The sequence below is a fragment of the Vicugna pacos genome, chromosome 9 (assembly GCF_048564905.1).
Source record: "Vicugna pacos chromosome 9, VicPac4, whole genome shotgun sequence".
Classification (NCBI taxonomy): Eukaryota; Metazoa; Chordata; class Mammalia; order Artiodactyla; family Camelidae; genus Vicugna; species Vicugna pacos.
This window is the reverse complement of record NC_132995.1, coordinates 46,582,549-46,604,049: the sequence shown is the minus strand read 5'-3', so window position 1 is coordinate 46,604,049 and position 21,501 is coordinate 46,582,549. Positions and strand designations below refer to the sequence as shown.

Sequence of the window (21,501 nt, the reverse complement as noted above, 5' to 3'; positions counted from 1 at the left end):
GCCTTTCTGGCAGTACTTCCACTTCTGTCTTTCTTGCCCTTCCCACTCTTAGGTTATATAGACCACAGATGTATTATTTACACACTGTAGAAATCACCACACATTAGGTTAGAGTCTGAAGGAGTAGCTCCCTTTCCAAGGGGATGCTGTGATTTTTACTGACCTCTGGTTTTCTTTGATTCTCTATAAACACAAAGTAGGTCAGAAATCTCTAAACCAGCAGGGAGAAACGTCAGTCTTTACTGTGAGGATATGCACATAAATCGCCAAGATGGGGAAATGGTGAGCATTATTTGCCAAATTTATTTAACCATGAAATCAACCGTCCACTTTTGTTTCCCATGGCATCTTATGGGATAATATTCCACAAAATGCGCTTGGGAAACAGTGCTCATTCTAAACCAGGGGTTCTCAACTGAGGACAGTTTTGCTGCCCAGGGGACATTTGGCAACATCTGCAGACATTTTTGATGGTCAGACTCAGGGGTGCTATTGATATGTAGAGGGCAGAGATCAAGGAGGCTGCTAACCATCCTGTAATATACATGACAGCCCCCAGGCAAAGAATTATCTGGCCCAGAATGTCAGTGTGGAGGTTGAGATACCCTGGTCTAAATTAGTGTTTCCAAAACTTTTTGTGATAAGAATCACCTGGGATCTTTGTTAAACTATTCCATCTTCAAGACTCCTCCCCCTGAGAAATTCTAACTAACTGGGTCTTGGATGGGGTCTTCAGCAAAAGCCCCAGAGGAGTCTTATTAGGGAAGTTTGGTCAAGTGTTCTTACTCATTTGGGAGAATAGAATTAAGCTTTGTTTAAGGCAGTGGTTCTCAAACTTGAACTTACATTAGAATCATCTAGACAGCTTGTTAAAACAGACTGCTGGGTACCACATCCAGAGTTTCTGATTCACCAGGTCTACTTTGCATTTCCAACAAGTTCCTAAAGGGACAGTAATGTAGCTGGTCTGGGGACCTCACTGAGAACCACTGGTTTAAGGGATTTCTTCTCCTGCAGGTGGGGATGCCTCCATCATTCCAATGCTTGAGTTTGAAGATCAGCCTTGCTGTCCTGTCAGTAGAGATTGGGCTAATAACCCATCAGTAGAAGCCAGTGGTTACCTAGAAGCTCCTGAAGGTAAAAGGAAATGTGAAGATCTGGATAGTCCTGTGATCAAAAAGATAAGCCTTGAGCCCGGGACTTCTGACTGTGTGGCTCACCATCGGAGTTTTGGCAATCAGGAAGGTGACTCAAACCCACCAAAAGTCAACAGCTCTAATCTCACTGCAGAGGAACTGGCTGCTGTTACTGGAGTGGCCCCCGGTGGTGCCAAAGTGGTAGACGTTTATAGAACTGGAGCCAAGTGTGTGCCGGGAGAAGCTGGAGACTCAGGGAAGCCTGGTGCTGCGTATCACCAGGTGGGGCTGCTCCGAGTGAAGCCAGGCCGGGGAGACAGAACTTGCTCCATGTCCTGCAGTGACAAGTTGGCACGGTGGAACGTCCTGGGATGCCAGGGGGCACTGTTGATGCACTTCCTAGAAGAGCCCGTCTACCTGTCAGCTGTGGTCATTGGAAAGTGCCCGTACAGCCAGGAGGCCATGCAGAGAGCACTGACTGGGAGGTAGGAGGGCAGGGAGGGAGGGCTCGGCTGGGATAGTGTTTCAGAGAAGCAGTCTGAGAGTTTGTTCAAAGAGCCTTGGACATACATACATACATACATACAGACGTACAAAGAGTTAGGATTTGTCCTGAGGAAATAATGAAGAAAGTGCTCATTTAACATTGTGTGTTCTCATTGAAAAACAAAACAAAAGGAAACCACTGAAATGGCCAGCAATAGATTGTGGTTTTTGTTACAACAAATATTGATGAATATTTAACATGGGAAGATGCTCATAGTGTTTAGAGAGCAATTTAGAAGATAAATAGAGTTCATTTTGGTCTTAAAGTATATACACAAGTAGAAAACAAAATTGTAGCTTCGAAGATATACACCAAGGTATTATTAATATGATTATGATATTATGGGTGGTGTTTTTTTCTTTCTGTTTTCTAATTTTTATGCACTGTACCTATATTGCTATCATAATGTTTAAAAACTCTCAATCATTAGTGTTAATTTTTAAAAAGATAAAAGACAAAGATGACCACTCAAGTGAGGTCTCCCTGAAGAAGGGCAGCCAAACCTGATTAATGCTGTAGTAACTGAGGGCAGGATGGAGTCGTGGCTGGGGAAAGCTGTGGGTCCTTGTCAAATGTACCACCCTGAGGCCGACTCTGGGAAGCAGCCCCAGGATATGACCCATTGATTCTACTGCCAGGTACATGCCTGGGAGAAACAAAGGCATACATCCACATAAAACCTTTACAGGGATGTTCATAGCAGCATTAGTCATGATAGCCCCAGAGTGAAACAACCCAAATGTCCACCACCTGGCTAATTGATAAATAAAATGTGGCAGATCCGTGCAGTGGAATATTACTCAGCCACAAAAAGGAATGGAGTGCTGATACCTGTCACAACACGGATAAACCCTGAAAAACCTATGCTCAGTGAAAGAAGCTACATTTTGTGTGATTTCATGAAGTGAATTGTACAGAATAGGCAAATCCATAGAGACAGAAAGTAGATTCATGGATGCCAGGGGCTGGAGAGGGGATAGGAAGTGACTGCCAATATGGGCAGCATTTCTTATTGGGGTGACGAAAATGTTGTAAATGTGGATTGTGGTGATCGTTGCACAATTCTCTCAATCTACTAAAAAAAATGAATTATGCACTTTAAATGGGTGAATTTTATGTTATATAAACTGTATACCAATAAAGAACTTAAGGGGGGAAAAGGCAACCCTAGGCTCTGTACCCAAGATGTTTTCTATGTTTTCCTGATTCTGAGACTGTTGTAGACCTACTGTCTGTCTGTTCAGTTGCTGTCTGTTCAGTTGTAGACCTACTTCATGTTGGCATCTAGTTTGGGTGAAATATTCAAGAGAGGAAAAAAAATAAAGCTTTTATATTAAAGGATCATCTTGGTTTCTGGCTTGTTTGAAGGATTCACTAGGAAGCAGATGCCAACAGGTTAATATTTCTGCTTACGGTTTTCAAATCTTTCAAAGCCAACATCTGGAATGGAGTTTGATGTTACTGAAGTCCTTGAGGAGTGGTGACTCAGTTCCTAGCTGTCACTTCAGAGTGATACAAGGGTTCTTCCTCCAAACATAAGGTTGATACGATCTAGATTCTATTTTGTCACAACCTCCAGTACCATACTCCCCATAAATAAATAAGCAAATAAATAAATCCACACACCTCCTAAGGCCTTTGCCTCCCACCAAAGACATGGGTGGTGATGTGGTCCACAGTCCTAGATACTCTCTTTCTCAAGGAGTGAGCCTAAACTGCGTGCATTTTCCCTCACATTTAGGTGTCAGAACGTCTCGGCTCTACCCAAAGGCTTTGGAGTTCAAGAAGTGAAAATACAGCAGTCAGATTTACTATTTGAACACGGCCGCTATGCAATGCAGGCAAAAAAGGCTGACAGCCCAGGCCGACTTGTTCCTTGTGGGGCAGGTAAGGGATTCAGGTTCCACTTACGCCCCAACCACAGAATGACCTCAGAGGGGCTGTACCCTCCCAGCCTGGGTAGGCAGTTTACCATCCGAGTGGTCAATAGTGTGGCTCGAGAGACACCCACACTGGGTCAAGTTCATACTGTGTGTGACCCTGGGCAACTTGTCCCCTCTTGGCCTCAGTTTCTTCATCTTCAGAGAAGAGTAGCATTTCTTTATCAGGGTTATTACGAGGAATAAATGAGAAACTCTATTTCATGTGTTTACTGTGTGTTCAGCATATGGTAGACGCTCAGTGGTTGTTGCTATGATGAGGAGGAGGATGCATCAGGAACTGCTTTATACTGCTGTGCTCTGGAGGCCAGGCTTCAGAATGGCAGCCGCTGTCTCTGACGCGCCAGCCAGCTCTCATGGGTCTGCAGTGGTAGGGAAATATGTTTATTAAAACACCTCTGACATTTACAAAAAACTGAACAGTTTTAACCCCAGAATCTTATCTTTTCACAGCCATCAGCTGGAGTGCAGTTCCTGAGCAGCCGTTGGATGTCACTGCCAATGGCTTTCCACAGGGAACAACAAAGAAAGGAATCGGACGCCTTCAGGCCAGGTACAGCATTTTGGGGCAGACAGAGGTGGTGGCTGTGCACTCACACCTCACACACTCTCTAATTCCAGAACATCTTCATCACCACAAAAAGAAACTGCACCTATTAACAGTCACTCCCCATGCTCTTCTCCAGCCCTTGGGATCCACAGATCTAGTTTCTCTCTCCATGGATTTACTTATTCTAGACGTTTCACTACAGGAAGTCATACTGTCTGAGGCTTATTTCCACTTCACACAAGATTTTCAAGGTTCAAGGTTGTATCATGTATCACTCCTTCATTCCTATATTCCACTGTATGGGTGTGCCAGTTTTTTATCCATTCATCCATTGATGAGCATTTGAGTTCTTTCACTCTTTGACTATTATGAATAATAATTCTGCTTTGAACATTCGTACACAAGCTTTTGGGTGGACATTTGTTTTCACCTCTCTTGGGTATACCTAAGAGTGGAATTGCTGGGTCATATGAAAATCTTACGTCTAACTTTTGAGAAACTACCAAACTGTTTTACATAACAGGCTCACCATTTTAAACTCCCACCAGCAATGTATGATAGTTTCACTTACCCTACATCCTTTCCAACACTACTATAATCTATCTTGTATTGTAACCATTCTAGTGGGTGTGACATCCTATCCCGTTGGGGTTTTGACTTGCATTTCCTAACAACTAATGATGCTAAGTATCTTTTCATGTATTTATTAGCCATTTGTATATCTTCCTTAAAGAAATATCTATTCAGATCTGTTGATGGCAAGATTTCTTTATATATTCTGAATATGAGTCCTTTCTCAGATACATATTTGCAAATACTATCTCCAATTCTCTGGGTTGTCTTTTCATTTTTGAAAGCATCCTTTAAAGCACAAAAGTTTTAAATTTTGAGGAAGTCCATTTTATCTATTTTTGTATTTGGTAGTTTGTGCTTTTAGTGTCATATGTAAGAAGCCATTGTCTAATCGAAGATCACAAAGATTTACTTTGTGTTTTCTTCTCATAGTTTTAGCTATGTTTAGGTCTTTGATCCATCTTGAATTAGTTTTTTATAAGGTATGAGGTAGGGACACAACTTCATTCTTTTGCATGTGGATGTCCAGTTGTCTCTACACCATTTGTTGGAAAAACTGTTCTTTCCCCTGGAAGATTTTGAAAAGAACACTTTCTTGGGCTTTGTTACTAGAGATTCTGGTTTAGTAAATAAAGGTTGGAACCCTAGAATTATTTATGAAGCTGCATAGTGATTAGACTGGCAAGAAGGGTGCCATAAAAACAAGACTTTGCATCCACAAATTGGCTTTTATTGAAATGTGGGGCCTGTGGTCTACTGGATGTGAGGCTTGGGTTTCCTCATTGTGTGTTTGGAGGTTCATCTGCCTTACTGATTCCTCCTTCGCTTATTGTTCGTCTTGCCCACTCTACTTTTCCCTCCCAACGAGGCGCAGGGATCTGCAATAGCCTGAGGGTGGTCGGGTTGCGGAGGAGTGGCCTCTCCACCAAACACAATTCCTTCTCAGTCTGGATTGAGCTGCCACTGAATGTGTATCTTCTTTAAAGAAATATCTATTCAAGCTTCCACAATTTACAGTAGTTCTTTTCACCGTAAGTGGCTTTTCCATTTCTTTATTATGCTCTTACATAAAAAGTTGTATTGTAATTAAAGTTCAGAGGTGGATTTGTTTCTTTTCTTTTTGACATGCTGATTTGCCTGCCTCAGCAGAAACAATAACAACTTACATCCTTTTGACTTAAAAAAAAAAAAAGTTTTGTTCTTCACAGACACTAACCATGGTTCAAATAGCCAGGATGGCAGACCTGACCTGTCTCTTGGAGGCCTAGGCTGTTGAATTGATTAAAATTTACAAAATTGTGGGCAGAGACTTTTTGATCAGTGTTTCCCCAAAGGCCTCCTGGGTTTGGGCCACTGTTTGCATCTCTCAGGGGACTAGCTGTTAGCCACAGGGCAGGATGTGTGAGCAGAGCAGTTCATGAGGGACAGGGGCCATGTTTCCTGCTGAGCTCTGCCTCTGCTGTCAGTGACAGGGTAGTAACAACTCATACTGGCCACACCCACCTGACTGTGGTTTTCAGTTTGCTGCTTCACTCAAGTCTAAATATTCTTCTTTAATTGAATCCATACTCTCTTTTTTTTTCTTTAAATTGAAGTATAGTTGATTCACAATGTTGTGTTAGTTCTTGGTATACAGCATAGTTGATTCAGTTATACATATATATATTATTTTTCATTATAGGTTATTACAAGATACTGAATATAGTTCCCTGTGCTATACAGTAGGACCTTGTTGTTCATCTATTTTGTATATAATAGTCTGTACCTGCTAATCCCAAGCTTCTAGTTTATCCCTGCCACCCTTTTTCCCTTTGGTAACTATCAGTTTGTTTTCTGTGGCTGTGAGTCTGTTTCTGTTTTATAAATAAGTTTGTTTGTATAATTTTTTATATTCCATATATTAGTGATATTATATGATATTTGTCTTTCTCTGACTTAACTTCATTTAATAAGATAATCTCTAGGTCCATCCATGTTGCTGCAAGTGGCATTATTTCATTCTTTTTTATGGCTGAGTAGTAGTCCATTGTATATGTATACCACATCTTCTTTATCCATTCATCTGTCAGTGGACATTTAGGTTGTTTCCTTATCTTGGCTATTATAAATACTGCTACTATGAACATTGGGGTGCATGTATCTTTTCAAATTAGAGTTTTCTCCAGATGTATGCCCAAGAGTAGGATTGCTGGATCATATGGTAACTATTTTAAGTTTTTGGAAGAACTTTCATACTGTTTTCTACAGTGGCTGCACCAAACTACATTCCTACCAACAGTGTAGGAGGGTTCCCTTTTCTCCACACCCTCTCCAGCATTTATTGTTTGTGGACTTTTTAATGATGGCCATTCTGACTGGTGTGAAGTGATACCTCATTATAGTTTTGTTTTGCATTTCTCTGATAACTAGCAGTGTTGAGCATCTTTTTGTGTTCTTATTCGGCCCAAAGCAATCTACAGAATTAATGTGATCTCTATCGAATTACCCATGACATTTTTCACAGTACTGGAGCAAATAATCCTAAAATTTATATGGAATCACAAAAGGCTCAGAATTGCCAAAGTAATACTGAGGGAAAAGAACAAAGCTGGAGCCATAGCCCTCCCAGAATTCAGACAATACTATAAAGCTGTAGTAATGAAAGTAGTGTGGTATTGGCATAAAAACAGACATATGGATCAATGGAACAGGACAGAGCTCAGAAATAAACCCACACATTTATGGTCAATTAATCTTTGGCAAAGGAGGCAAGAACATACAGTGGAGAAAAGACAGTCTCTCTGGCAAGTGATATTAGGAAAGCTGAACAGCAGCATGTAAATCAATGTAGTTAGAATACTCCCTCACACCATACACAAAAATAAACTCAAAATGACTTAAATATAAGACAGGACCCCCTAAAACGAAGAGAAGTGAACATAGGCAAAACATTCTCTGACATAAATTATAACAATGTTTTCCTAGGTCAGCCCCCAAAGCAATAGAAATAAAAGCAAAATTAAACAAATGAGATCTAATCAAACTTATAAGCTTTTGCACAGCAAAGGAAACCATAAACAAAATGAAAAGACAACTTACGAACTAGAAGGAAATATTTGTAAATGATGCTACTGACGAAGGCTTAATTTCTAAAATATACAAACAGCTCATACAACTCAATAAGAGAAAAACAAACTGCCAAGTCAAAAAATGGGCAGAAGATCTAAATAGACATTTCTCCAAAGAAAACATACAGATGGCCGGCCAATAGGCACATGAAAAGCTCTCTGGACCCCAGTGTGTTAATAACTGTAAAATGAGAATATTGGTAGTTAATCTGAAGTCTCTGACATGTTGTGAACGTCTCTCCATTTAGAAGGCAGATTCCTTATGGGGAGGAAGTGAATGGTGGGAAGAGCAGAAGCTTTGCAGTTCTGTTACCTAACCAAACTTGGGTCTACTTGCCCATGCACAGTAAAACCAATCAACTGACACGGGGGGGGGGGTTATGGTGAAGGAAAGTACAGCATTTATTGCAGGGCACCAAGCAGGGAGAACCTGCGGCTCATGCTTAAAAGACCCAAACTCCCTGATGGCTTTCAGGGAAGGGGTTTTAAAGGCATTGTGAGGGAGGGAGCTACAGAGTATGTGATCAGCTCATGCACAGTTCTTGGATTGGTTGGCATCAAGGTGAAGTTTCAAGCATCATCAAAAACCTTCTGTTTCCAGTCGGTCTAGGGTCTATGTGCTTATGGTGAGCAGTTTTCATCTGGTAGGGATCTACTTCTATAGAAACAATTTAGGAATGTTATCTGTATCTTTCAGCGAACTAGGAATTTGGTGATTCTGCGACATGGTTTATAGTCAAAATTATTGCCCATTTCCTGGCCCAACAGCTATCCTTTGTTTCTACATCTTCACATTTCCTTATCATTCACTCTTGAGCCAGCCTTTGGAGATTCAAGGGAGGCCTGGGAGACTAAAGCAAAAGCCTTTTACTTCAAAGGGCACAGACACAGGGGCTCGTATATGGTTTCAAATCCTCTTTTCTTTGATACTCCTCAATCTTGTGGGGAGCAGGTTCAGGGAAAGAAAGGGAGTAAAGTTTTGGATAGAGAGGTTAATCATAAACTCGGCAGACGAACTCAGTTTCAGCTCAAGAGACTGAAGTTTAATTCCCGGCTCCCTTTCCTCCCAGTTGTATGAACCTGGGCTAATTACTTTACCTCTCTAAGCCTCCCATTTCCCCGGCAATAAAGCAAGGGTAACTAAGAGTATTTATCGCCCAGGAATGTTGTGAGAATTGAATGAGAGAGAGGACCTCTAACAAGGTGCAAGCCTTGCTGTAGACATCTTGTTAAGATAGATTTTTCTCCTTGGCCATCAAATGAAGCTGCATATTATATGTGAAAGGATCAGAGTTATTTTCATTTTAAAGACCAACAAGTGCTAGGGAGAGAATGGGTTTTCTCACTGCTCATTCCAGAATGCTATCCTCGGACTACCTTTTTTAGAACTATCTGGAATATGAACTCATACTGGGATGTTACCATAGAAGGTATTATTTTATTTAAGTCCTTGCATTTATTAGAAACAATGAGATAATAGCAGGAGTCAGATAAAGGACCCTCATTTTCAAGAAGCTTAATTTTACCCTTTGCCCTAATGTGGCAAATCCTTTTAAATTCTCTTTGCTCTGAAGAAGCAAATTTTCTTTCCATCCCAGATGAGATACCAGAGCATCCTGGAGAGATCATTACATGGCCTGTAGGACTACAAAAGAGAACAGTAAGAGATTTTTTTAAAAATTAAGTGTGTCTAAATATGTTAGAATAAAGATAGGGCTAGATTGAAATGTGAATATGAATTTTAAAATCTTTAAAAAATTATGTATGTATGTATAGCTTTCCTAGTTCTTTGTTTCACCAACCAGCAGTGTTAACCAAGTCACCAGGAAGAATCTAATATCTAAGAATGTAATCCTCACTGCTAAAAGGAACCAGGGCTCATTGGAGCATAGCAGCTAGCATCCATGTTGTATTAGTTCTTGAACGTTGTGTTAGTTGTCTGTTGCTGTATTACAAATTCCTCTCCCCTCCTCAAAAAAAAAAACAAAAAAAAAACTCAACTCAGTAGCTTAATACAACAGTTAACTTGTATTATTTCCCACAGTCCCTGTGGGTCAGGAATTTGGGAGGAGCTTAACTGGATAATTCTGACCCAGGGGCTCATGAGGTTGCAATCCATTATGTCAGTCCTCGAAGGCTTGGCTGGAGCTGGAGGATCCAGTTTCAAAGTGGCTCACTCCTGTGGCTGCCAGGTCAGTGCTGGCTGTTGGCAAGGCTTCAGTTCCTCTCAACTTGGATCTCTCCATAAAGCTACAAATATTTGTCTTCACAACATGGTGGCTCGTTCCTCCCAAGGCAAGCACGGCAGAGGCCACAGAGCCCTTTCAGACTAGTCTCAGAAGTTACACGCCATCTACAATCTCCTAATGGTTTTTTGGATCAGCCCTATTCAATGCATTCCCACCCCATATTCAGGGGATTGCATAGGGCATGAATTCCAGGAGGCAAGAATCACCATCTTGAATGCTGGCTACCACAGATTCCATTTTAAGTAATTTCCTTTTATTTCATTTTCTGGTGACTGCTATTGCAATCAGTTTTTGTTATTTGTTTCTCTCTTGTAATTAATGGTTGTATCTAGCAGCTTAGCTAACTCATTTTAGTCTACTAATGTATATGGAAATTCTTTTGAAATTTTTTAATGAAAACAATCTTTTTCAAACAGTGTTTCCTTTCCAAACCTCCATTCCTTTTTAAAGTTTTTTTTCTTAACCTACTGTGCTGATCACAACTAACAATAGCACAATCATCTGCAAAGAATGACTTTGGTTTTTGCTTTTCAGTCTTTATTCCTTTCATTCCTTGTCTTACTGACCAGACATTCTTATAATGTTGGATAAAAGCAATGATACCAAATATCCTGGTATTATTCCTGATTTTAAGGACATATATTTCCTGTAGGTTTTCTTATAGATATTCTTTATGAATTTAAATACTATGTTTTCTATCACTAGTTTGGTAAAAGATTTTAAATTATTCAAAGGATGTTGAATTCTAACAAATACTTTCTTTGTATATATTTTCCTCATAATTTTATTACTGTTCTCCTGTCATCTGTTAATGAGTTCCATTAGTTTTTTTGGTTGTAGCTTTTTTTTTTTTTTGGTTTATTTATTTATTTTGGGGGGAGGTACCGGAGATTGAACCCAGGACTTCGTGCAAGCTAAGCATGGGCTCTACTTCTTGAGCTATACCCTTCCCCCTTTTTTTAAAAATATATAGCAGCCTTATATTCCTTTGTGCCAGCAGTCACTCTAACGCAGTTAAGGCCCAGAGATGGTGGCATGTTGGGGCTCAGGGTCCCCCTTTAAACAGTGATTCTTGCAATAGGCTAGGTCCCTGCCAGGTAAGAAAACTTTTTGGTAGACCGTACAATTCCCTATTTCATATATGTCAGTGATGGCCACTGGGTCTGAGTACGATTTTCAAGGTTGGTTGGAGGGTATGGTATGTAAAGATGAGACTGTATGTTGTTGGCACACATAACACTTCTGAACTTCTTGATCAGCCCATGAATTGTGTATATGCAGGAAGGGAAGGAGGTACATACAGTATAGTCTGTCATGAACAGCCAAAACCAAGAAGGCCCAAGTAGCTGGTAAGGACTTCATACTGACTTTTTTCACTCTTTCAAACTGGCCACCGTAAAGCTTGATGTTAAAAGCAAAGGATTCACCTCCAAAGGCTCACAATGCCCAGGGGGACAGCCTGGAGATTCTTCCTCAGGTGACTTGTCCAAATGGGCTTTATAACCACTGTTCACACAGGGAGCAGCACTCAGGTCTCTGAAACAAAGCCTTCCATTGCTTGTAAGCAGCATTACCCAAGGGGCCAGTGCTTTTGGAAGGAGGTAGCCAGACGTGGCTGACAGGCATCCTGGGGATGAAAGTTAGTAATTCCCTCTGTTTTTACCCCATTTTTGCCTCTCACTTCGATAATTCACCACTGATGACATTTCTTAAAATGAAAATCATTTTTGTGCCTCAACATAATCAGACTCTCAGGTCTAGATTTTTCTTCTTGCCAAGTACAGGTGAAAATGGGGGCTCTGGGACATTCAGACCTAAAAAGATACTATGTGAAGGCTCGTACATACTAAACATTTAATAAATCCTCTTGGTCTTCTTTCTCTAAACAGATCCCGAATCAGCAAAATAGAACTCTTTAGATCATTCCAGAAGCTGCTGAGCAGTATTTCAGAGGACAAGTGGCCAGACTCCCTCAGGTGATACCATTGACCTATGTTTTTTTATGTTTAGGAAGACTTCTGGTTTAATCCTGGCTTTTGTGTGGTAGAAGGCTTTGGCAGGAGTGGTGGTTCAGTAGGCCAGTGGGTACTTCCTACTGACCACATACTCTTCAATCCCTGCAGCCCCACCTTTAGGTACAAGTATGATCTCAGGTGTGAAAAGTGGGTAGTTTGGTGGTACAGAGTCACAGGAGCCTAAGGGTGGGATTGAGTCTGGCCCATTCCAGGCCCTCCTTTTATTCCACCTCCCAATGGAGAGCGTTGTGGAAATGTGAGTGCTTGGGAAGCAATGTATTCTTTTAGGAATGTCATTCTCTTCTCTTTTTCCATTGTTCACATCAGTGATTTGGAATTGCAGTTCCATGACTTAAATTACTTTCCACACAGGAATGTAGAGGGCTATAGAGCCACTTCGGGGTTGGGGGGGAGTTCAGACACTAACCCTGGGGTGTTAGTTACCCTCACAGGATAAGGACACAGTCCCCACAAACTGACCTCACTTCAGACACCAGCCACAAGCTGGGGGTGCCCCAAGCCACTCACAGTTCCAACCAACTGACTACAAACTCGGAGGTTCCTACTCCCTGCTCCGGTTCAATAATTTGCTAGAACAACTCACAGAATTCAGGAAAGCACCATCCTTATAATTACCTTCTATTTTAAAGGATACAAATCAGGACCAGCTAAAAGAAGGGACACACAGGGTGTGGTCTGAGAGAGTTCCAAACCTGACATTTCGTAGTCCTCAGGATACATCACCCTCCCAGCACATCTCTGTCTGTCACCAACCAGGAAGCTGACCAGAACTTTAGTGTCCAGAGCTTTTATTGGGGTTTCATCCATGAGCATGACTGATAGAATCGTTGGCCACATGATGTGATTGAGCTCAATTTCCACCTTCCGCTTTCCCCACCCCAAACTCTCTGATCTCATGGTTCGGCTTTCTGGCATGGCTAGTCTACCCTGAAACTGTCTAGGACCCACCATGAGTCACCTCATTAAGCTTAAACTTGGTGTGATCTGAGGGGTTCATCATGAATAACAAAGACATTTATCACTTGGGAAATTCTAAGAATTTGAGGTTCCTGTCCAGGAACTGGCAACAAATGCCAGCCAGCTTCTTTCTTATATGACAGTGGGGAGACGAATGAGTAGCTCAGCACTTCTGTCTGAAGAGGCTAGCCAGCTGTTATCACCAGCATGCATCTTGCAGTCAGTATTGATGCCCTCCAGTCATCCATGGTCAGTTTGCTTGTTTCTTGTCTGGAAAAATGAGTCAGACTGGAACTGGGTGGGTTTCCGTATATTCTGTGTGTTTAAAACATATCTGGACTTAGGACTTCGAAAGGATTATTGCAGTATGAGAAGGGGCCTGTTACAATAGGAGGAGGAGGACTGATGCAATAGCAAGAGCACTGCAATCCTAAGATCTATAAGCCCCTCGAACAGTAGATGCAAAAGAGTTTTCTTTTATACAGAGAGGTAAGCAAGGTTAGGCAGAACTGAGAACAGGGAATGGGATGAGCAGGTGGTGTGATGAGACAGTTGAACAGGAAATGTCGGTTCTCAGGAGGGGTTGTTAAGAAGGGTTGTTACACATGCTGATGCTGGCTCAGGCCAAGAGTGGCTCAAAGTTCAAGGGTGTAGGGGAAGGAGAGAAGCATAATTAAAACTTGGTCAAATTAGCAGATAATTTGTCAAGATTTTGTCAGTGGGTACAAACAGTTCAGCTAATCGTTATGAGACAAAAACTGGGCATTTGGAAGGTCTGTGTCTGACTTTGTCACAGGTAAACCAGGAGGCATCCGTGAGTCAAAGTCATGGGGAAGGGTGGTTGTCGCAGGTAAACCCAGGGGCGTTTGTAAGTCTATCTAAGTCAGGAGGAAGGGCAGCTCTTTGCAGTCAGCCATTTGCCAGAACATAGAAGGGTGGGAGGAAGGTTTCATAACCATAGCTTTTTTTAGGAACTGAGGACTCAGGTAAAATTTAACATTGTCATGTGTGTAGCTCCCGTCCATTAACCAACAGAAAGCTGTGGGAAATTGATCTAACAGCTAACATCAGTGTTTGCTACAATTAGCAGCTTTGCTCTGTGCTGAAGTGAGTGAAGAAACAACTTGGGTCTCCTCAGATCTTGGCAAAAAAGGAAAGAGTAGAAGCAGGATAAAACCGGAATCAATGAGACGTGAGTCAGTCTCTTCAACTATAAGATGGCAAAGACAGAGCTCAGGGTCAGAGCTGGGTCAGGAAGAGGGCTCAGAGGAGCCTGACTCAAGTTTGTTCGAAAGAATCTTTGTCACAAGCAAATCTTAGAACTGGGTATGAGTATTACAGATAGTACTCAGCACACCAGCCATTCTTCAGCAGTCAGAGACAGCCACGGGGTGTGGGAAGGAGTGCTGGCTGGCAGTACCAAGAGGAGAATATGGATAAGACAGAAAGTGCTTTGGGAAAATGCAACCAAGAAATTTCTAATGGCTAGATCCTAATGTTGGAAATTATAGATGTTTAGAAAACTTTAAACCGAAAAGAAGAAGACAGAGTTGTTCTTGTTTTATCTGATTTTACCAGGATCAAACAAAGCTAGCATTCTGTTTATTCTTACCTGTTTTAATTCATATTGCTTTCTAGTGAATTCCCTACAAAGGAGATGAGAGTCATTCTAGGAAAGCATAACAAAACCCTCCTGTTCCTAAGTCTCTTGTAATAAATCTGGCCAGCTGATTGCCTCGGTGTCTTGTTGGCCCTGGTGGTAAGCTGTCCAGTAAGAACCTTGTGTGCTTGGTGGTGTGTGTGTATTAGGGTGCAGAGGCTCGAGACATACCAAGAGTACAAGGAGGCTGCATCCGCTTACCAGGAAGCCTGGAGCATACTCCGGAAGCAGGCGTTTGGATCTTGGATCAGAAATCCGGCAGATTATCATCAGTTTAAATGAGAAGAGAAAGTTCACAAAAAGCTTACTGGCAGCCCGGTATTTTCCATTCTTTCATACTCGACCACCTTACTCTTTTATGCTGGACAAGCCTTAACTTTCCTTGTGGCTAATCAGGGGAAGAAGTCTTCCATCTACCAGAGCGATGTATCTCTTCTGTGTCAGATAGATGGAATTCTGGAACATAGAACAATCTATACTTGATTGAAGTGGCTCTCTGCTAAAATAGCTTCTCACTAATGACCTTCGAATGTGTCCTGCGTTTTAGGGCTTCTCTAAAATATGGAACAAGAATCTGGAATGGGATGCTCTAAAAGTACCCTGCAGCAGTGCCATTCTGTATGTTCCTGCATTGAGTCAGCACGTATTGATTAGGCTGAGAAGTTTGAGTCTGCAAGTTTTGGCTCTTCACCTGTCATACTGGACATGTGTTTTGTCCACCCAGCCTTTCTCTCTTCAGAGAGCCACCCTTTCCTGCTCTATCCATGTGAATTGGTAGAAGTGAACCTTATTCCTTGGCTCCAGGAATGTGAGCCAGACCTGAACAGTCCTGGAACTGTTGCCAGAGCTTTCAGGTAAGATTCTCTCTCCTCTTGTGTCAGGAGCTATAAGCGCCATGCAGTCTCGGAGCTGCCAGTGGCTGCCTTTGCCTGCTGCAGAGAGACAGCCAGCTTGTGAATGAAAGCAGTGAAGAAGGAAACAGCCAAGAGAAATCAAAGCTCTCATGACCTTGTCTGGATGCCGGAAGCTAATGCCTACTCTGGACTTCAGTTATGTGAGATAAATTCCTGTTGTTCTGAGTAAGCCCATTTGACACCGTTTTCTATGATTTTCAATGGAAAGAGTTCTGTCTAAAAGGCCAAAAGTCCCTAAAGCAACTCAGCAACAAACCTAGCAACCAATCCTGTTTTCACTAACCTCTAATATTTAACTATCAACCTCTTTACTTCCTAATTTATTAACTGAAAATGGAAGCTCTCTAAATTGGGATTATTCAAGATCCTTGTAGGTTCCTCAGCATTTTTTATAGCTTTAAATATTTTTTAATAACAGCTTTATTGAGATATAATTCTCATACCATAAAATTCACCCGTTTAAAGTATACAATTTAGTGGTTTTTAATATATCCACAAAGATGAGCAAAAACACCACCTCAATTTTAGGACATTTTTGTTCTAAATTTGGTCGGGAGCGCTCTTTGACATAGTATAGTACCCATTAGCAGTCACTCCCCATTTCCCCTCAACCCCCTAACCCCAGAGCAAGCAGTCATCTACCTTATGTCTCTATGGATTTGCCTATTCTAAGTTTGTGTGTAAACATATGTTCTCAATTTTTTTTAATTACAGAAGTAATGCATAAGCTTTTCATAACAAGTTGTCCTTGAATTTTTTTCTGTAAGAAATTCTGTTAGACAGCAGGAAAGAAAGACAGAAATATCACTACCCGAAAGTTAGGCTCTCCCATATGCTACTTTAATCAGAGAGATCCTTTTGCCTGACTCCAAATCCTGTGATATGGTAGCATTTAGGATACCTTGACTGGCAGAAGCTTTTATCTACAGAAGATTAACAGCCACAGCTTTCTGCTGCTGTTATCTGATCTATTGCCCCTTCCTCTCCAATTTTTTTCTCTTGGAGCATTTTAAATTGAATCCTAACCATCATATTTCACTCAAAAAATTAACAATGATTCCTTAATATCTATTATGCAGTCTGCATTCGGTTTCCCCTGTTGTCTCATAAATGTCTTTTGACTGTTCATTTTTTCAAATTGGTATCCAAAGTCCACACAGTGCATTTGATTGAGGTATCTTTTACCTGGCTAAATCTGTAACAGTTCACTCTCTTTTTCATGTGTTTAACAAATGGGTCCTTTGTCCTGTAGCCTCTACTCCGCCCAGGATTTGGCTGCTTATTTCCTCCAGTGTTGATAACAAGTTCCTCTGTCCCACATATTTCCTGTAAATTTGCACTTACATGCTTGATTAGTTTCCGGTTCAGCTCATTTGCAGGTGATTCTGCACACTTCTGCTGCATCACATCTAAGGGAACATAACATCTGGTTGTCCCACTTTTAGTGATTGATCAGTGGGTTCAGTGGTATCAGCCTAATCTATCCCATTATGAAGTTCCCCATCACCCTTTCACATAATACAGCTGTGTTGAGGGTCTCCAGCACCACCCCAGTTTTGACTATTCACTAGACAGACTCTCAGAACTTAAAAAGCTGTTTTACTCATAGTTACCATTTATTACAATGAAAGGATTGAAGTCAGCAAAGGGAAAGCAGCATAGACAAAGTCTAGGAGAAAGCCAGCAGTAGTTTCTGGTTGTCCTCTCTGTGCTAATCATGTGTTTCTGATGCTTTGACATCTTAGCCTTACTGACCCTGGAGAAACTATCCCTCCCAGGGCTAGCCAGTTTCTAGAGATAGTTAAAGACTCATCCATGAGTGCACTTTTTATATGAAAACCAACCAATCCAGAGCCCATACCCCAAACACCCCTTTTCTGGGGTTCTCACATTCCAGGCCACTACCCACCTGCCCTAGTCACCTAAAAAATAGGGACAGTCACTGTGCCTCAGAGTCCTCTGAAATTCGTCAAACTAGCCAGTCCCAAACCTGCTCCCCTACCTGGCCCCTCCCTTTCCCTTCGCAATAAGGGCTCTTGCCCACATTTCATCCTAGCTCCCTCTGCCTCCTGTTCCACCCTGGTGCTTCCCCATATGGCTCCTCCTGGCATGGCATGCCCCCTCCTCCTACATTTTAGAGGCTCTCCCAGGGGAGTCACACACACAGCACTTAATTCCCCTGGCAGGGGTGTGTGATGTGTGACAGTACATGCAAAGTGTTGCCAATCAGGGAAGCTCACCTGAGCCTCGGGTGCTAACACCCAAGGATACACAGGACAACAAAAAATTGTCCTCCCACAACAAAAAATTAACCAGCCAAAAATATCAATAGTGCTGAGGCTGACAAACCCTGATCCAGGGATCATGTTCTAAAGTGATTTGAAATAGTTCCTCTCTAGTTATTGCTCCAAATCTATACACAGTTAATTTTGTCTTATTTTGCTTTCAATTTTTAGGGAGGCTTTTTAAAAAATTATGTAAACTATTTATGTGATTCCCAAGTTAAAACAAGTTAAAAAAAAAAAAGATACATTCAGAGAAGTCTTCCAACCTTATCCCCTCCCCTCTGTTTCTTCCCGCCCTCAGCAGTAACCATTTTTATTAGTTGTTGGTGGACATTTCATTATCTTTTGAATGCTTTGTGAATAACCTACATTGAGTATTTTGTATTTCTGCCAGTGTATCTTTTGGATAGATTCTTAGAGGTGAGATTTGCTGGGTCAAAGGGTAAAAATATAATTTTTCTTTGTTGAAATATGTCTTCAAAATTCTGTTTCTTTTTTTAAATTAACTTACTTTAATTTTTTTAAATGGAGGTACTGGGGATTGAACTCAAGACCTTGTACATGCTAAGCATGCACTGTACCACTGAGCTATATATACCCTCTCCCCCAAAGTTCTGTTTCTTAATACAATGAGTGCAAAAAGAAAAAAAAAGGAAAATGCAGGACAGCATAACTTTCTATTTCTATTAAAAAGAAAGTTGAAACAAAGGACCTATGTTTTGCTAAACTGTCTCTCAATAGATACACAGGAAACCACTAACCAGGGCCTATGGGGAAGGAAAGGGAATGGCTGGGGCCTGGGAGTGGAAGGGAGACTTTTCACTGAATACCCTTTGTATTTTATTTTTTAAAATTTTGAACCATGTTAATATATACCTATTTTTTAAAATAAATTTTAGGAAAGAGAAAAAAGTGGGAAAAGTCTTAAATAGTTTTAAACTGTAGGAACACCACAACATACTAGAAGTGACGTTGTATAGGGAAGAGGGACTCAGCATGCTTTAGGCAGCTCTGCTTATAATTCCACACAGTTCTCTCTTTACTAACAGAATGTTTTCTGGAATTTGGCTCTTTCAGCAGTGCTTCTTCTTCATTCTGTGTTCATAGTGGGCTCTATGTTAAAACTATGTGTGCATAATTTTTATTCTCTTTTTCTTTAGAATTTCTAAAGCCTGGCTTGATTTAAATAATTTTGTGCATTTATTCCATGTAGTCATTTCTGCCTCAAAGCATGGAGTTAACTGCCTTTTTTATGGAGTTTCTCAGTGCCAAGCATTAGCTCACTGTCTGGGGAGACAAACTGATGTGGAGAAAATGACCCGTGCTGGCCGCCAGTGCTCCACTGGGAAGAGAAGCAGGCCCCATCTGATTTTGTCGTGTCTGTGGCTGGTGGAAAGCTGCCTGCACCTGGACCTTGGCAACACTTTTTGGCTTGAAGACGATGTTCTGAGCACGCCTTAGCCAAAGTTTTCCAGTTTCTAAAACCCAGATCCCTTGCTGGCTAGTTAAATAGCTTAGGACAATGTGAGGTTTTCAGCTGCCACTATCCTCCTGTGATGATGTTGGGGAAGTCAGTGAGCTGTTAAAAGGAGTCCCACTGCAGCAGAAGGTTGTCGAAACTGGGGAACAGCTTCCAAGTAGAAAGATACTGCATATGTGCTCACTTTCAAGGGCTCAAGCAATTCTTTCCATAGGAACAAATGCAGCTACTGTGAAGGAATGGAGGGATACAAAAGGAGCCAAGGAGGCAGATATTTTGGAGAAAGCTACTTTATTTTCCAGAAGGAAGAGTTCTTTTTATACCACATTTTGAAGAATTATAGTTGGCCTTCATATCTTATAAACGTGAATCCCTTTAAACCTAAATATATCTGTACTGGGGCTAAGACTGACTTTCTGGAAGAATGTCCAGCTGTATCCAAAACAAATCTTAAGTAGTACTTGTGGTCCAAAAGGGGGAGAAAAATTCTACAAAAAGACACTTAAGGGCTGCAGGCAAAGTCACAGGCATTCAATTTTTATTTCTTAAAACTGGGGTCCCAAAACTAACCAAAAGGGATAGAAATGAGAACAGGGGTTGTTGCCTGGTGGGGGAAGATGGGAGAAGGGAGTTGAGTGGGGAAAGGCCCGAGGGAACTTCCTAGGATGATAGAAACATTCTGTGTTGATTAATTTGTCAAAATTTATTAAGCTCTACACTTAAGATCTGTGTTTTTATTGCATGTAATTATATCTCAATATAATAATATAAAAAAAACCCTAGTCCTTATTAATTACTTGGCATAGCAGAATAAACTTTGGTCTGGATATTAAAGTAATTATGTTCTAGTACCAATCCTGCCACTACTTCCTATGTGGACGTGGAGAGAGCATTTAATCTCTGGCTTCTAACAGGATACCTAGTCTAGAAAATGAGGTCCCAGGATTAGGATGCTCAATTTTTTCATCTGTGAGATAGGACTCCTCATAAAAATTCTCAGTTGGGTAGATAATGGAAAGAGAATTTTTCTCCGGGAAGGTAAGCCCACTGACACTTTGAGATATGTATGGCCTCAGTCATGTTGGTAGCAAGGGAGAGGTGGAAATATTTCTTGTCTTAGTAGCCTGGGCGCTGAATTTTGGTGTGGATTTTTTGTCCTTCATCCCAATGAGCTAGCAGGGTGGGGAACCAGGTTTTAGAATTAAGCTTGTTAAGCAGTGATTTTTAGTCTCCAAAATGCAGGAACGTGTCTTGATGGGGAAAAGGCAAAGGCGGAAAGTCGCTCCAAGTGGGGACCCAGGCTGCCAAATGTTGGTCTCAAGCACATGTTCCCTCAACTTGGGCTTGGCTCCAGAAGGAGAAGAGCTCACAATGGAAACAGTGATGGCTGTTTGCTCAGGCAGCCTAGAGAATGAAAAGCGCATTGAAACCCAGCAGTGTCTCCGTGGGGAGAGGCACCGTGGGCCCCTGGGTGGTGAAACCAACCTGACAACAGAGCAGAATCACAGGGCCCAGTCCCTGCGTCTTTCTTCAGTTTAACAACAGACCTTTATATGTGACCTCTGAAAAGACTGCTGAGAAATTGATCTATGGGCAACCCATGCTTTGCCCAGCAGTAGATGCACACTCAATCTAGTTTGCCCATTTTCATTGCAAACCAAAGAGCTCTTCTAAATGTATGTTCCCTGCTCTCCCCTCATCCCCTAAAGTTTCATCAACCTCCTTTCTTATTGCTACCACTTGTTGACTATTTTGTCCTCCAGTGGGTGCCTTTTCAGTTGGTATTTTTGTGTTGTACTTTCCTTATTTATCCAGCAGTATTGTGAATGCCCTCCTATCCTAGCACATCAGTAACTGCTGGGCTGAGAAACCATCTGGCAGCAGGAGAAACAAAGCTTTGGGGTGATGGAGTGGCAGCACCGTCTCCACTGGCTCCAGACAGTTCACTCACCTGTGCTGACACAGGTGGATGGCTCAGCCCAGCTCTGCCTCTCGTGAAAGGTGAGGACCAATGTGAGTTTGTATTTTGCTTACATATGCTTTGGGTTTTTGTTTTTGTTTTCTTGG

General features: G+C 41.5%; 1 protein-coding gene across 19 annotated transcripts in view; it reads left to right on the top strand.

The window, feature by feature from the left end:
• Positions 1-21,501, top strand: part of ADAT1 (adenosine deaminase tRNA specific 1) — a 35,275-nt gene that overhangs the window by 6,631 nt on the left and 7,143 nt on the right. For 6 of the 19 annotated variants that reach the window (XR_012075764.1, XM_072967726.1, XM_072967724.1 and 3 more), the window contains 5 exons: positions 1,018-1,621; positions 3,425-3,570; positions 4,077-4,176; positions 11,992-12,078; positions 21,278-21,435. Coding sequence is in view for 13 of the 19 variants with exons in the window: in XM_072967726.1 (XP_072823827.1) it covers positions 1,018-1,621; positions 3,425-3,570; positions 4,077-4,176; positions 11,992-12,078; positions 21,278-21,435 (1,095 nt within the window). In the remaining 6 variants the exon portion in view is untranslated. The other 13 variants (XR_012075765.1, XR_012075766.1, XR_012075767.1 and 10 more) reach the window with 13 other exon arrangements.